The sequence below is a fragment of the Panthera onca genome, chromosome A3, assembly GCF_046562875.1.
Source record: "Panthera onca isolate mPanOnc1 chromosome A3, mPanOnc1 haplotype 2, whole genome shotgun sequence".
In the NCBI taxonomy this organism is placed as follows: Eukaryota; Metazoa; Chordata; class Mammalia; order Carnivora; family Felidae; genus Panthera; species Panthera onca.
In genome coordinates this window covers 80,527,610-80,545,278 of record NC_138341.1, presented here as the reverse complement: position 1 = coordinate 80,545,278, position 17,669 = coordinate 80,527,610, and the positions used below count along the sequence as shown (strand labels likewise).

The following is a 17,669-nucleotide window of genomic DNA, read 5'->3' as shown; positions in this document are numbered from 1 at the left end:
AATTTAAGGAGATTGGAAGTACCAAGGATCTTTTCCAACCCCAATGGTATGAAACTAGAAATCAATCAAAACAAGAAGAAAGCTGGAAAATTCACATATATGTGGAGAGTAACACATGCTACAAAACAACCAGTGGGTCAAAGAAGAAATAAAAAGGGAAATTAAAAGATATCTTGAGGCAAATAAAATTGAAATACAACATACCAAAACTGATGAGATGCAGCAATTGAGAAAAATACATTGAGAAGATGAAAGATCTCAAATAAACAACCTAACTTTATACCACAAGGAACTAGTAAAAGGAAAACAAATAGAACCCAAAGTCAGTAGAATGACAGAAATAACAAAGAATGGCAATAAATGATGGAGACCAAAAAGAGAATAGAAAAGAATGACGAAAGTAAGAACTGTGTTTTTTTAAAAGATAAGCAAAACAGACAAACCTTTAGCTAGACTTACCAAGAAAAAGAGAGAGGACTCAAATAAACTATAAAGGAAACCGGAAACATTATAATGAATACCATTTAATACAAATGATTGTAAGAGACATATGTACAATTATATGCCAACAAATTAGATAACGTTGAAGAAATGTACAAATTCCTAGAAATGTACAACCTAACAAGATTGAATCATGAATAAACAGAAGATCTGAATAGACGAATTACTAGTAATCAAAAATCTCCCAACGAAGAAAAACTAGCTCAGTCTTCACTGGTGGATTATACCAAACACTTGAAGATTTAATACCAATCCTTCTCAAATTCTTCCAAAAAATAGAAGAGGAAGGAACACTTTTAAACTCATTTTATGAGGCCAGCATTATGCTGATACCAAAGCCAGACGAGGACACTACAAGAAAATTATAGACCAATATCCCTGATGAGCACAGATTCAAAAATTCTCAACAAAGTGTTAGCAAACCAAATGCAGGCACACTAACAAGATCATGCCATGGTCAAGTGAGAATTTATTCCCAGGATGCAAGTCACAAATCAGTGTGATAACCATATTAATAACATGAAGGATAAAAATCATATCATTATCCCAATAGATGTAAAAAAATCATTTGACAAAATCCAACATCTTTTCATGATAAAAACTCTCAACAAACTGGTTATAGTGGGAATGTACCTCAAAATAATAAAGGCCATATATGAGAAGCCCATAGCATCACAATGGTGAAATGCTGAAAGTTTTTCCTCTAACATCAAGAAGAAGACAAGGATGCCCACTCTCACCACTTTTCTAGAAGTGCTGGCCACAACAGTTAGGCAAGAAAAAGAAAGAAAGGCATACAAATTAAAAAAGATGTAAAATCATTTCTGTTTGCAGATGACATGATCTTATATGTAGAAAATCTTAAAGACTCCACCAAAAAACTGTTATAACTAATAATGAATTTAGTAAAGTTGCAGGATACAAAATTAACATACAAAATCAGTTATGTTTCTGTACACTTACAATAGTCTATCAGATAGAGAGATTAAGAAAACAATTCTGGACTGCCTGGGTGGCTCAGTTGGTTAAGTGTCCAACTTCGGCTCAGGTCATGATCTCATGGTTCATGGGTTTGAGCCCCACATCAGGCTCTGTGCTGACAACTCAGATCCTGGAGCCTGCTTCAGATTCTGTGTTTCCCTCTCTCTGCCCTTCCCTGCTTGCACTCTGTCTCTCTCTTTCTAAAAAATAAATAAAAACATTTAAAAAAGAAAGCAATCCTATTTACAGTAGCATCAAAAGAATAAAATATCACATTGTAGGCACTTAATAAATATTTGTTTAGTGACTGAAGTATGAAAAATAAATGATGCTAATGTGGAAAGATTACAAGTTAGTCAATGATTGGTAATTAGTATCTGTGTATACTTTAGAGAATTATTAGGAACACCAGTATATAGTTTATCATAGTTTTGTTGGGAGTTTCTTTAATAATTTTGTTGTGTTCCATAACCTTCATTAACTAATCTTCTTAGATTTTATATAAAAAAAAAAAAGACTGCAATACTTGTGAATAAATTTAACCAAAGAGATGAAAAATCTGTACACTGAAAAAGCACATAACACTGATGAGATAAATTGAAGTAGACACTAATAAGTGGAAAGATTTTGTGCTCATGGACTGGCAGAATTAATACTGTTAAAATGTTCATAGTATTTACAGGGTTCTGTAGATTCAACACAATATCTATAAGAATTCCAATGATATTTTTCATAGACATAGAAAAAACAGTCCTAAAATTTGTATGTAACCACAAAAGACCCCAAATAGCCAGAGCAATCTTGAGAAAGAACAAAGTTAGAAGCATCACACTTGCTGATTTCAACTATATTTCAAAGTTTTAGTTATCAAAACAATGGTATTGGTATAAACACAGACACATAGATCAATAGAGTAGAATAGAGAGCCCAGAAATAAACCCACGCATGTAGTCATTTAATTTTTGACAAAAGAGCCAAGAATATATAATGGGGAAAAGATAGTCTCTTTAATAAATGGTATTGGGAAAACTGGATAGCCATTTCAAAAGAATGAAACTGGACCCTTATCTTACACCATATGCAAAAATCAGCTCAAAATTTATTAAAAATATGAACATAAGATCTGAAACTGTAGAACTCCTAGAATAAAACATAGAGAGTGCACTTTTTGACAATGATTTTTTGGATTTGGCACCAAAAGCAAAAGCAACAAAAGCAAAAATGAACAAGTGGGACCACATCAAACTAAAAAGCTTTTGCTCAACAAAGAAACCTATCATCAAAACGGAAAGGCAATATTTCAAAGGTAAGAAAATATTTGCAAACCATATTTCCAATAAGAGCATATCCAAAAAAAGAGAAAGAACTCATACAACTCCATAGGATGGCTGTTATCAAAAAGACAAGAGATAACAAATGCTCGTAAAGATAGGTAGAATAGGGATCCTATAAGCTGTTGGTGGGAATATAAACTGGTATTATCCATTATGGAAAACAGTATGGAGGTCTTCAGAAATTAAAAGTAGAACTACCATATGATCCAGCAATCCCATTTCTGGCTATATATCCAAAGGAAATGAAACCATTATCTCAAAGAGATATCTGTATTCCCATATTATTCACAACAGCCAAGGTATGAAAACAATCATGTCTACCAAAGGATGAATGGATCAAGAAAATGTGATATATGCATACAATGGAATATTATTCAGACTTAAAAAAGAAGGAAATTCAGGGTGCCTGACTGGGTGGCTCAGTCAGTTAAGTGTCCAATTCTTGATTTGAACTCAGATTATGATCTCAGTTCATGAGTTCATGCCCTGCACTGACAGCACAGAGTCTGCTTGGATTCTCTCTCCCTCACTCTGCCCCTCCCCTGCTCACTCTCTCTCTCTCAAAAATAAATACTAAAAAAAGAAGGAAATTCTGTCATTTGTAGTAAAATAGGTAAACATGAAAGGCATATGCTAAGTGAAATAAGATAAAGACAAATAGTGCTTGATGTCACTTATATGTAGAAAATAAACAAAAAACTCCATAGAAATGGGTAATAGAAAAGTAGTTCCCTGGGTTTAGGAAGTAGGGGAAAGAGGAGGAGTTTGGTAAAAGCATACAAACTTTCAGTTATAAGAGGAATAAGGTCAGATGATTTGATGTATAACATGGTAAATATTGTTGATAACACTGATAAATAGTTGATATTTGCTGAGAGTAGATTTTAGACATTCTCATAGGCACACACAAAAAGGTAAATATGTGAGATGATAGATATGTTAATTAACTCAATGGGGGAAATTCTTTAACAATGTGTATGTATATCACGTCATCATGTTGTACACTTGAAATATCTTAAAATTTTTTGTCAATTAAACCTCAGCGAAGTTGAAAAACTCAAAATAATAATAATAATTATAATATAGGTAGAATAGATATTTTCAGACAAAATAAACTGAGAGCATTTATCACTGGTAGAAACACAATAAAGACTAAAGGATATTCTTTAAACAAGAAAATGATCCTAAATGGATCATTAGGTGCAAGAAGGAATGAAGGACAAGCATAATGCTAATAAAAATTCAGTGTTAAGATAATAATGTTTTGGAGTATGTAAAACAGAACTAAATATATGATAACAATGTTACAAAAGTTAGGAGAGGGCTAAATAGACTTAAAGTGTTCTAAGATACTTGTATTTTCATGGATGAAGATAAAAACAAATATTAGACTTTAATAAATCAAAGATGCATATTTTGCTATCAAATGCAAGCATTAAAGAATACTAAAAAAAGAAAAACATAACTTCTAAATTAATAGAGAAGAAAAAAGAATAATAAAAATGTATTCAGATAATTCAAATGAAGATAATACAAAAAAGTAAAAGAAACAGAACAATCAAAACAATTAGAAAGCTTCTTGCCAGATAGTAGATTTAAACTTCAATACAAATGTAATTATATTAAATGTAAATGTATTAAAAACCCAAAAAATCAAATTTTGTCAAACTGTGCTGAAAACAAACAAACAAACAAAAAACAGCTATGTGCTATTTACAAGAGATTCATCTAAAACATAAAGAAAGATTAAAAATGGTAGAGTGGAAAAATATTTTTTCTATAGAAACACTAACTCACGGAAACTAAATGCAGTTATATTTATATTAGGCAAAGTAGATTTAAAAGCAAAAATCATCATTAGAGATTAAGGGGAACATGCCATCTTTTTAACAAGGTTCATTTACCAGTATAATATAACTATTCTAAATTTTTACGTACCTAATAACATGACCTCAAAATATATAGCGCAAAATGGGATTAGAAGAATACATAAATTCCTAATTATAGTGGAAAATGTTAACATGTCTCTTAGAAATGAAAACAGACAAAATATCAGTAAGGATAAATAGCTTTGAACAACGTAATTAGAAAACATGAACAATTAGGGGTGCCTGGGTGGTTCAATTAATTAAGCATCCAACTCTTGTTTTCTGCTCAGGTCATGATCTCACGGTTCATGAGTTCAAGCCCTGCTTCGGGGTGGGCACTGACAATGCAGAACCTGCTTGGGATTCTCTCTCTACTCCTCTTTCTCTGCTCCTCCCATATTCTCTCTCTCTCTCTCTTTCTCAAAATAAATAAACTTACAAAAATAAAATGCAGCATCAATTCATGATTTCAATAAACAAATAAACAAACAAAAAGTATCTATGAAGTTAACTAATTAGGAGCAGAAAGCAAATTCCTTAATCTAATGAAAGGTCTACAAAGAATCCTGAGTTTTGAAACCAGAATAGGACAAGAGTGCCCATCATTACTTCTTCTACTCAACATTGTATGTAAAGTTCTAGCTGATAAGTTAAGGTGTCAGGATTGCAGACAGGGGAAGAAAACAGCCATCATTCACATGATGATATTGTTGAATTATTGTGTACATTTGAAATAATAAAACTACATTGGAAATAATAAAACTACAGAAAAATTATTAGAGTGAATAAATTAGCTTAACCAGACATTTAGAGAAAATAAAAGCCTAACAAGTGATATGCATGATCTCTACAGAAGGATGTGAAAAATTAATGTAAGTAAAGGGAAATCTAAATAAACAGAGGGACATAGCATGTTCAGATATAGAAGATGAATCATTGTTGGAATATTAGTTCTCCCCAAACTGATCTACATATTCAAAAGTATTTCTGTCAAAATGCTAATATGTTTTTTTTCTGTGGGTGAGTGTGAATGTGTGTGTGTGTGTGTGTGTTGTGTGTAACCTGACAAGCTGATTCCAAAATATTACTGAAAAACAAAGGGCTAGGAATAGAAGATTATATTTTTTAAGTTTTTATTTATTTAGGTAATCTCTACACCCAGTGTGGGGCTCAAACTCATGACCCCAAGATCAAGAGCTTCATGCTCTTCCAACTATGCCAACCACACACCCTGAAGATTATCCTAAAGAAGAACAAGGTGGGAGCAACTGGCTCTATCAGCCATCAGAGTCTTTTATAAAGCAATAGTAGTTAAAGTGCGGATCTGACCCAAGGAAAGACAAATGGACCAATGGAAATGAGAGGGTCGCTAGAGAAAAAGACCTGGACTAGAGCCAAAAGAGACACCTTATCCTGACCAGTTGTGTGATAGCTTCCCCTGAGTCAGGGACTCTCCCGACTGCTTCACACCAGTTAATCTTCACACTGTCTTGGGATGGGACAGGCCATTGGAATTTTCCCCCCAGATAATTCTAATCTGCAGCTGTGTGAAAACCACCTCCCCCAACACATACACACACACACACACACACACACACACACACACACTCACACCTCTCTCTCTCTCTCTCTCTCTCTCTCTCTCTCCTAAATTTCAATGAACAATGCAGTTTTTGCTTTTGTTTTTTTTTTACTTATTTAAGGCTCATTAGGATGCTGGAGAATGCAATTACATCAAATTCCAAAACTTTCTGAAATCCCATTTAGATATTTCTCTTTCCCCAAATTTCTACTCCTTTCCCTTTCTCTTCTAGCTGAGTTATTCTTTTCTTCCTGTACTCCTGTTATTTTTTGTTTTATTTTGCATAAAAATTTTCCCCTTCCCTGTTTCCTTCTCCTACATCTCTATCATCACCTAGCTTAGCAAACAAAAGTTTTTTTGAGGACTTACTGTTATAAAGGGGAGAGAAAGAATGAAAGTACTTCTAGTTTAATGTTTTCCCCTGCCACATACAGCTGTGCATGGCTTGCATTATCTTCTTTTGTGTATATTTTCAATACTATCAGGACAAAAAGAAAAAGAACCTTTTCATTTTGGAATGAACTCAAGTGCTGGAGACTAGCACGGTGCAGACTGAATGAGTGCAAATGCTGGGCTCTAGATGTGCTGCTCAGCCAGTCTTGCAACAGGCCTCAAGGAGCCAGCATCCACCTACCCAATTAGTGAAAAGGTGCCTCATAGCATAAAAGTACTTTGGCAGCCCCAGCTTCGTGAATGTGACCCAGACAGCCACACAGGACCCCACACTTAGAAGGGTCCTGTGCTTGTCATTATTTGAAATTCTTACTAATTTATGCACAAGGGGCTCAACATTTTCATTTTGCTCTGGGCTCTGCAAATGATGTGGTCAGCCCTGTGCTGAGGGAAAGGGTTTATAGTGTTGCTTGATTTTACAACAACAAAAAAGAAAAACCTCTGGGCTGAGTGCTTTGTGAAATACTTTCTCTGGTTTCTCAGAAACCATTTCCTCTTTTCAGCTCTTAGTTGTCCCCCTGGGTTTGGCAGCTGCTGTTCACTTGCTGCTTTACTGAATCTCTGATGTTCGTTTCCTGCTCACTTAAGATGTTTTCACAACGGCAAAACAGGTTTTTTTTTTTTTTTTTTTTTTTTTTTACCACCTGGCTCCAGTCTCTTGCCCTGTCCTTGCCTCCTTTTCCCTTTTCCCTTCTCCCTTCATTCTGCTTCTGCTCCCAAATGAACATGACCCACTGATTGCCAAAACCCCCCATCCCAAGGCAAGGCTTTGACCACACAGAACCTTCTCTGTCATTGGAAAATGACATGCTTTTTGTCTTTGTGCTCAGTTGTGTGCTTTTCCTTCTGCCTGGAATGCTCTTCCATCACTACCACCTACCCTACTTTGGCTTTCATTCTTTTAGATCCAACCTACATGTTCTTTTCTGTATTAAGCCCGTTAAGAGTGCCTCAGGCAGAAGTTGTCACTCATCTGCTCTTGTTCTGATAGCTTTGAAGACACACCTCTGTCATAGCAGGTAACACAGAATGGCATACAGAGGTTGTTCTTCTCTTTCATCCTTTCCCACCCACCTTATTCTGGAGAAGCCCATTCAGGACTTGGAATACAACTCAGTCATTCTTTCTAGAAAGTTCTTCCTGAGTACCTAAACTTCTCTCATCATAGCACTAATCAATGTTATAAGATAATCAGTGAGACCATGTCTGTTTCACTTAGGGTGGCAACCTGAGTGCCTAGCATAGTTCTGAGCACGTAACTGGCTCAATAAATATTTGTTCAATTCAAGAATGAGTAAGTGAATGAAGGTGTATGTGCATTATTGTCTAGACTGTGGGCTTTGCAACTTTTTTTTAACTTCTCCCCCTCTTTTCTTATTTCTTAACCCACTGATTGGCATGTACTAGGTATTCAATAATTTTGTTCAGTAAATAAATATCTGAAAGGACTTATGTGACCATGGAGCCTGAGCCCAAGGCCTGGGCTTGGGTAAGTATCCCCAGTGACTTCATCCTTGACTTGGGGTTGTATTCTTTAGAGGAGGATGATAGGGATGACAGCATGGGGATCTGGGCTGACGCTCACTCAGGACCAAGAGGATGAATCTCCCTTTATGTTGCAATAAACCTCATATTGTTGTCTAGAGAGTGACAGAAAGTAATGCTACATTCATAAAAATGTAACTGTCTGTGCTAAGTATATAGAATTATAATAAGCATCACAGGAAGAGTTGGAGCTTTGGAAAAGCAGTGGGAACCATCCCTTGAAGGAGCTGCTGTCTTTATTTAAGGGTGAGCCTGACCCTTAGACTCATAGCTTTAATCAGGGCTCCTTCCTGTCCTCACTGTCATCTTCCTCCTATGATCTTGGGCTCCCATTTTCTACCTCCCAAAGTGCAACTTCTTCTTTGAGACCCAGCAGGGAGGTATCTTTCTTTTGAGGAGTTTCCTGCCCCCCTGTCTTGTGACAGGCATTTTCCTTCTTGTGGCCAGTTCAAGTTCTTTTTGAAGCTCCTTTTTCCAGGAAACCGATGATCGGGTGGAAGAAGGTGGGGTTTTTCTCATTCCCCTGTCCACGTGCTGCTTTTAAGAGACTGGCTCTCCTTCTCTGTACAGTATTCCCAACTGGATAGGGAACTCCCTGTTGCAAAGGTGCCAAAAAAAATTATGTGAGCCCGCAAGTCTCAGCATATGGAGCACAAAGAGAAGGAATTCAGTGAATCTGAGCTCTAATTGAGTACTTACTGCAAGTTAGTAATGTGCTAGAAAGTTACGGGGAAATCAATTTGGGATTCATAAATATAAGGAAGAATGTTGCTCCCGTCAGAGCTGAGCTCTTTTAAAATGGAATAGAAAGCCTTTCAAGAGAGTGAGTTACCTATCATTAGAAATGTTCATGTGTAGGCTGAACATACCAGGGCTGATCTGGAAGGAATTCCTGCACGGGGTAGAAGGTTGGCTAGAGAGAGCCTCTATGGTTTCTTCCAAATTTCAAGCTTCTGCAATTTTATTATGGGGTTGTAACCTTGTAATGCAGTTTATATTTCAAAATACTGTACTTAATTAGTTGTTTTGCTAAACTCCTTCTGAAGTAAATCAGCTTCATACAGTGGTAATTAGTTTATTGGTAGAAACAATGACTGAGTCTGAAGCATGCATATTTTTATGTATGTGACAAGGACACAAGAAAGGCTGAGTATTATTATTCATACACTGTTTTCCAGAAATGAGATTTTCTAGTATCCCTGTGAGGATGTAACACTAACTTAACTAAGTTAATAAATAACATGAAAATAAAGAAACAATCATTAATATGGAATATTAAAAAAATGCTGAAGCCAGATTAATCGATCTTCAGACAATTGAGCATAGTTTCTTACACTTGGAGTGAACCCAGAAGATTCTGGCAAGATTATACTTAAGAAGGCACATGTAGCCTTCTCCAAATCGCAGTTCATCCTCTTGCAGTGCTGTCCCTGCTGAGGCACATAGTATGAGACATCTGGAAGACCTGAATTTATGGGCAGAGTGTTGGGCACACTGGAGAGACCATGACTTCTCCATCGGTTAGCTATAATGATAAAATAAAATGACTACAGTGGCTCAGCCAGAGAGTCTTACTTTGTCCCCAAAAGTCCAGAGACAGGTAGGTGGTTCAAAGATGGTATAACTGTGTGAAGAAACCATCAAGGGTGTAACCTCCTTTTAACTTCAGATCTGCCAACTCTAGTTTGTGGTTGTTGCCCTTTATGTTCAGGATGGCTGCTCCGCCTCAGGCCTTCAAGTACATTCTAGACAAGAAGCAAGTGACCTAGAGGAAGAAATGGTGCCTATTTCAGGAAAGCAAAACTTTCTAAGAAATTCCAGTGAACTTGAACTTATGTCTCATTGGCCCAAACTGTTATATGCTTAGTTCTTGCTGTAGTAGAGTCAAGAAAATATAGTTCTTTCAGTTGGGCTTAGTACTTCCCCAAACCAAACTTAGGTTTTGTTAGTAAATAAGAGGAGGATACATACTGGAGAGGCAACCATTGTCTGTATCCTGATGAGGTAGACTCTGCTCTCTATTTCATTTTTTTCTGGATGGAGGACCTTTGCTAGACTTTTGAGCTACTGGAGATGCCACTACCTGAAAGACCTTGTGAGGATCTTATACTGCTGCCCTTTGCGCATGTCAATATTTAACCCATCAACACATAATTTTGAAATTTTTCTGTCTTCAGGCTGTGAGCCATAGTTGGTCCATTTGCAACCTCAGAGTCCTCCAGGGTCTTCATGGGGACAATCAGCCCCATGCTTGAATACTTTCTGGTGCTATAGAGAAAAGAGTCTGGCACCTAAAGTCATGTTATGAGTTCTTTCTCACATTTCCCCCCAGACCTAAACCAAGTCTCTTCCTCTTGGACATGCTGGTCTTGCTGTCTGTTAACAGAACAGCAAGCACTCCTGTTTGGAACAGACCAACACCTTGAGATTTGTTTAAGCCAAGGAGGAGGTCCTACCTTTAAACAAAAAAGATTTATGGCTTTCCTGATGTACTCCAGGGATTCCTGTCTGACAGTGCTCAGGAGGAACCACTGAAAACAGAATTCTAACATTTTAGAGCTGTCAGAGACAAAAAATGACAAAGACAAAAAATGTCCAACTCAGCCTCTCACGTGGCAAAGGAGGGCACTGAGACTTGAGAGGATGCGTGTCTTACTCCAGGTGTGGTACGGCAGAACTCAGAGGTCAAAAACTAGGGGAAGGAATATTGCATGGGGAGAGGTAGAGTGCTCTCACCTTCTGAGTAGATTTGTATTACATTTATTATTTAAGCACCTACAGGCATGGGAATACTTCAATGCTATAGACAATTAAGGCAGAAGTTAGCATAGTGTATACTATAGAAGTTAGTATATAAGTATATATAAGTATGTAAGTATAGAAGTTAGTGTATACTATAGAAGTTAGTATAGTATAGTGGTATAGTGTTGTGCCTGCTTAAATCTAATCCCCTCTCTTTTATGCTCTGGTTTGTGATGCTTATCTGCTTCTTAAGTTTACTCCCCTGTAAAATAAAAGCAATGGTAACACACCTCATGTGGTTTTAGGAGGAATAAATGGAGTTGCCACTTAGAACAGTACTCAGTTATAATATAGAAATATTATAATATAGAAATGTTTGCTATCATTACGATTAGTCATCTTCTCTTCTCAACAGATTAAGAGTCTTTGAATCTTGCACGATGGCCATTGCACACCTTGCAGAAGCACAACAAAGAGCCAGTGGGGATATTAATTTTAAGTCAGGATGGTTGGTCCTTGTTACCAGCACCAAGGGATTCTCCTATCACAAATAATGGGATTATCCCCCAAGTAGGTCAGGATGGCACAAAATACATGATCTGTGATAAGAAATACTTTTCTGATCTACTTTTATGACTATCCTATGCCTTTTTTGCCAGTATTTTAATTTTCAGTAGATATGCCTGCTTTGTCTCTTTTCTTTTTTAAAATGTGGTCAGCTTCACATACTAACTAGTCTTTTGTATCAGCTATATAAGAAGCAACTAACACTAAAGACGTTTGCATGGAATTCTTACACCAAATCAGCTTTTTCTTAAAGATCTCTTTAATTGGACAATTCTTTAATTCTCTAAACAATGTTATGGTAGTTGACCACATTTTGAAATTATCTTTGTCTTGTTTGGTACTTGAGTGGCATGAAAAATTTCCCTCTGCTTCCTTACCCCTCTCCCAAGGGGTCATTTTCCCCGCTCTTTTCTCTGCCCTGCCTGGCCTCTGACCCTGCCCAACTCTGCTGTTTCCATGGGCTTCTGAATCTAATTAATGTCTCAGTGGCTATATAAGTGAATTATGTAGGCAGGAGGATGTTGGAAAGTTTGAGGAAGGTACGTACATTCCTTAGGGAAAACCTGGTTTTGTAAAAAAAAAAAAAAAAAAAAAAAAAAAAATATATATATATATATATACACACACACACACACACACACACACACACACACACACACATATGGAATGCACTTGGAGGAGGTAGAATGTTAGTAACATACTTATACTCATTAAGTATCTCTTGCCTGATGAGCAGATGCAAACTTAGGAGCTTCTCTTTTGACATGTGGGCAATAATCAGTCATTATAGAATCCGGCTGAGGGGACAGATAATCCAAATATTGCCACCATTGCAACACAAGTGCCACGCAACTAGGGTATTGGCACCCCTTCCCCTCCCCCTCCATTTTGCAGCCAGTTCACAGCCACTTGTGGGAAGCATGTCCTTAGATAATCTCTGAAATAACCCTGGCTACTAGGGCCACAAGTCCTTCTCAAACTCTCCAGGGTGTGAGCAGGCAAGGGGGAGGGGCCACAGTGCTGAAGTTCTCTGCCAGAGGATACTGTCAGAGAGCCCAAGGCAGAGATGGTCCCTATGCCCCATGTTTCCATGGAAACATAGGAGGAGTGATGACAGCCAGCACAGCCACACCATCTGCTCAGGACCTGGTGAACGATGAGAAAAATAGAAAAAGAAAGGCACCTCAGATCCTAGGTTAGAACCACTCTGAGATACCAGTACAGAGGGAAAGGCACTAGAACTCCTAGTGGATTAAAACCCAAGCTGTCCTGGGGCTCAACATATTAGCATGTAATTTGCAAGCAGAAAGCCTAGGGGGCTTATCCTGCGATCCCTAGATACAGTTACACTCAAGAAGCCTCTGGAAGGAGAAGCAGACTGTGATGCGTCTGCAGCCTAGCTGGAACTGGAGAGAAGGTGCAGTGACAGTGACAAGCAATGCTGCAGGAGGTGGGTTGGGGGCTCCCCTGACCTTCCAACAGGAACACCTGCACGGCTGGCTTTTAGCCAGGCATAATTTTCTGGGGGAAGGGTGGGGATTATACAAGGAAAACTTCCACCTGGCCACTCGCAATCGTGACCTTCTGAGTCATAGCCACATCTTCAGAATCAGACATGAATTAACATAGCCATGCAAAGTTTCTCTTCTCTCAATTTGTACCCAAAGAGAGATCTTTGTTAGACGCCACAGATTTGCTTCTGGGTCCGTTTTGGAGGCTTTCAGTTCTAGGTTGGTGGAATGTGAGTGGGGTCCTTGCTGGGTGCACTCGTAGGCCTGCCTCAAGACTGATCAGGGTTCATTTCTCAGCCCTTTCTGTTCATAGATCTAGCTTACAAAAAAGCCAACCCTGACTCAGGGAGCCAATAGCTCCTCCCTTAGCTAACTCCCCCAGCGGCTCTTCAGAGCTGGGTGGTTTCATTCAGCTCTCTGTAGTGTTATCTGCATCTATCCAGGGAAGGGGGGAGGGAGTCCCTCAAGTCTGAAGGTCTTTAGTATGCATGGAAGCTACATCTGCTTTATAGGAAACACCAGTTCTTATTTTTAATTTAGGGAGTCTCTTACTCCTTTGCAAAACAAAACAAAAACAAAAACCCCAAAACCTCCCTTTTAGTTCTGGCATTCTAATCCCAGGAAGTCCAAACTTTTTTTGGCTTCTTATTAAGGATTTAAAGTTTTGACAGCTAGATTGAGCACTTGTTTTGGTATGTGTATCTAGAGTCTAGAAGATAATGGGAACATCTTAATCCACCAGGTAAATAAAAATAATAAAAAGATCACCCTATAAAGGTTCTCATTAACTGCTCTACATCTTACTTGCAAGTGCTATTAATTTATTTCTATGACAACTTAGTAAAAATGCTACCTACAGGTATGATTTGGGTTTCTTCAAAAGACCATATTCTCGGGGTGCCTGGATGGCTCAGTCTGTTGGACGTCTGACTTCGTCTCAGGTCATGATCTCACTGCTTGTGAGTTGGAGCCCCGCATTGGGCTCTGTGCTGACAGCTCAGAGCCTGGAGCCTGCTTCAGATTCTGTGTCTCCCTCTCTCTCTGCCCCTCCCCTGCTCATGCTCTCTCTCTCTCAAAAATAATAAACATTAAAAAAAAAAAGACCATATTCTCCAACTGGACACTATACACAAAAATATACACTGGAAATAAATGTATTAACATAACTTCCTCTATGTTACAGGCCCCAAACAGAAAATAAGGGCTATTCCTGAAGAAAGATAAATACCCACACTGAAATTGCTTTGGGCTCAAAGTACATTCATGTATTAACATGAGGCACTGTGTTTAAATGTAAATATAAATCTACCCATTACTATGTGACTTTTGAGGAGAGGCCTTTTTTTGAGTAAACCACTCCACCAGCTCTATACCCCCCAGCGCTTTCTCGCTTTCCTTTTCTGGGACCATCTATTTATCATCAGTCTCTGTGGTGGTGAGGGCCAATCTGTATCTTTAAGCTTCAAGCCCAGGATGGGACTCCCAGTAAACATGGTTCTGTTTGTTCTCCAGCAGCCCCTCTTTGTATAAACAGATGTGGTGGGAAGGGAAGGAAAGCCAGATCTCTGTGAGGGGTGGGAGGTCTCCTTTCTGGAGAAGCTTCCAGGCTGCAGCCCTGAGCACAGGGACAGGATGCATTTCTTGTTCAGGCAGGGGAACTTGCAGTTCTTCCAGAGAGGGGCTGTTCTCACTCTCCTCCACCCTCCACCCCCTTCCTTTGTTCCTGGGAATGCTGTCTGGATGTCTCAGGCATCTCACTTTTGCCAGAGCAAACATTTCCAACAAGGCTTATGCTAAGGAGATATTAGGAAGACAGATTTTTTTTTTCTTCTCTTCAAATGCACTGTAGATTGGGATTTGGGAAGTTAGCCCTTCACACCACTACTTTCTCCCCTATTCACATTCTCTTTGTTCTTTTGTAGCCATGTTACTACCTTCAACTAATGAGGGAGGAATTTTAGGGGCTGAGAGTTGTCGGCTTGTAAAATAAAAATTCCATTTTCTCAAACTATGTTGATACTCACTCTATCTTAATTGTTTTGCATTTTGCACATTAGTTGTGGATGCTAATAAAGGAAGGACTATCTCAGAGCTGGGGGAAGACAAGGGGGCTGAACATTTTGTAATCCAACCCAGATAGGTAAGAATTCTTATTGGTCTTTTCTTCTTCCACATGTTGTCCAGACTTAGTTGGTTAATCCTCATTCAGAGGTCAGGGAGGTGAGGAGGACTGATGGAGGGATCCTGTGACTTCTCTCCAAGGGTCTAGATTTCTGGTGGCTCCAGTCAGTGGTCCTTCTTGTTGAGAATGAACAAAGGGGAGAGTATGGGAAAGACCTCCGGAACCACAGGGAATTGGGGGTTTGGTGCAAGTGATGGAGTATAACCACACTGCTCTGTACCGTTGTCTCCAGGAATTCTCTGGAATCCTCAGTGAGGCTCCCAGAGCTGTGGCCAAAAGGACAGGAAAGTCAGGCAACTGAGGGAGGGTTCTGGTTTCCGCCAGCTGTGGTGGAAAAACAGGGCCATGGTCCTGATCTAGGCACGGGCTTCTCAGCACATTTGTAAAAGTAAGGGAAGGGGGGAGGACTGTTCTTAACAATCAAGGAAGTCATAATAAAAAGGACCTGATTTTTAGCAGCCACAAGGATACTCTGTCATCCTTCCAGCTGACAATATGCCACTCTCCAGACAGGAGATGGGGCGAGAAGTTAACAGTCTACACCCAGAGGCCTGTCCCCTCTCCCAGTAAGAAATAAAAAGAAAGAAGGTTAGTTTCCAGGGACGGCCAGCTGGAGAATGCTGGGACCCCCGCTGTAGGCCAAACTGCAGGTCCTGTCAGAAGAGGTTTCCTCCCTTTCACTTAACTTACTGACTCCAGATATTTTAAACGATTTGTTTACAGCGCGGCTGCAGGCAGCTCAGTTAACTCTCCCGGTGCCTGGGGCGGCCAGGGAATTTCCCAGCACGCCCTCCAGTTCTGCAGCCTGCACTCCGCCCGCGGGAGCGCCTGGCAGGGTCCGGGGAATTCTGGGCCCCCAGAGAAGTGCGTGCTGCCCGGGCAGGGCCGGGTGGGGCCGGGCAAGGGCGAGAGGCAGAAGATGCGGCAGGCCGGGCCCGGCTCAGCATCCCGCTGCGCTCCGCACCGCCGCCTTTCCCTTCTCCCCGGCTCGCAGGACCGCCCCGGGCGGCCCCGGGCGGCGGCGGGTCAGACGGGCCTCGGGGTCGCAGGGCGAGGGGGCGGCGCGGCCTGCGAGCGCCGCGGGACCCCGGTGAGCGGCGCGGGGAGCGCAGGGGCGCGCGGGGCGGGCGCGGCGCGGGGCTCACGGCGCGCGCGCGCCTCGGCCTCGCCCGCGCACACGCGCCTCCCCGAGGAGAAAGAGGCGGGCGGGCGGGCGCAGAGCTCCGCGGCGGCGGCGGCGGCGGCGGCTGCAGCGGGCCGGGCCGCCGCGAGGGAGGGGAGGAGGGGCGGGCGCGGGGAGGGAGGGGGGCGAGGCGGCGGCGGCGGCGCGGCGAGCTCGCCGCTCTCTCCTGAGTGTGCCTGCGCGCGAGCCGGAGAGCGGGTGAGTGCGCCGGCCGCTGCCGCCCGCCCGGCGGACCGGGAGTCGGGGGCGGGGGGCGCCGGGAAGCCCGACCCGGGGGCGGGCAGCGGGCGGGCGGCGGCCGCTCCGGCTCGGCCGGGATGCACCTTGAGCGGCGCCTTTCGTTGCAGCGCGCGGGCGGCCCGAGCCTCGGCGGCGGCGGCGGCGGCGACGGCGGCGGCGCTGACACCTCCCACCATGGACAGCTTCGACTTAGCCCTGCTCCAGGAATGGGACCTCGAGTCGCTGTGGTGAGTCCCGGTGCCCGCCGCCTGGGCAGGCGGGAGTGGCGAGGGGCGGCCGCGGCGGCCCGCGCGCCCTTACCTGGGCCGGGGGCTCCGGGCGGCCGGCCGCCGTGGGGGTGGGGTGGGTCAGGGGCGCCAGCCCCGCCGGCTCCTTCCTGCCTCCCCGGGATGGATGCACGGCCGCCTTCCCGTCTTCTTGCCCCCCTTTCCTGTCCTCTCCCCCGGTGCTGCCCGCCCCAGCCCAAGGGCTGGTGATCTGGGGAGCCAGGGGCAGAGCGCAGCCATGGAGAGAAAAGGACCCGATTTCTAGAACGTGTCACTAGTGCCTGGGGATCCACCCCTCGGCCCCTAGCCCCTCTCACCTCCCTTCTCTTAATCTGCGCCCTCCCTTATCTCCGAGAGCCTCTGGTTCACACCACCGACCCCCTGGAGTTGGTGCTGCTTCGAAGTGCCCTTAGAGGATGCTCCAGCCTCCTGCCTGGAGGCGCCGGGTCTGGGCGGCTACATCTTTTCTGTCTCCTACCCACTCCCACCCGAGATGGAAAGTGAAGACCGGGGGCAGGGGGCGAGTGCGGGAATTCCAGAGGCCTTGGCCCGGGGGGACTCGATTCCTCGAGGTTCACCATCCCTTTGGGCCCTTTCTTCACACCTCACTACAGTTGTACTCCTCCTCCTCCTCCTCCTCCTCCTCCTCCTCCTCCTCCTCCTCCTCCTCCTCCTCCTCCTCCTCCTCCTCCCCACCCCGGCGCCCCGCGTGTC

General features: G+C 42.1%; 1 protein-coding gene across 4 annotated transcripts in view; it reads left to right on the top strand.

The window, feature by feature from the left end:
• AFF3 (ALF transcription elongation factor 3) overlaps nt 1-17,669 on the top strand; it is a 571,024-nt gene that overhangs the window by 25,143 nt on the left and 528,212 nt on the right. For 2 of the 4 annotated variants that reach the window (XM_078444386.2, XM_078444385.2), the window contains exons 1-2: nt 16,550-16,647; nt 16,797-16,916. In XM_078444386.2, coding sequence (XP_078300512.1) covers nt 16,864-16,916 — 53 coding nt within the window. In that variant the 5' untranslated portion in view covers nt 16,550-16,647; nt 16,797-16,863. Of the gene's footprint in view, nt 1-16,247; nt 16,357-16,549; nt 16,648-16,796; nt 16,917-17,669 lie in introns of those variants that run through there. The other 2 variants (XM_060645354.3, XM_060645344.3) reach the window with 2 other exon arrangements.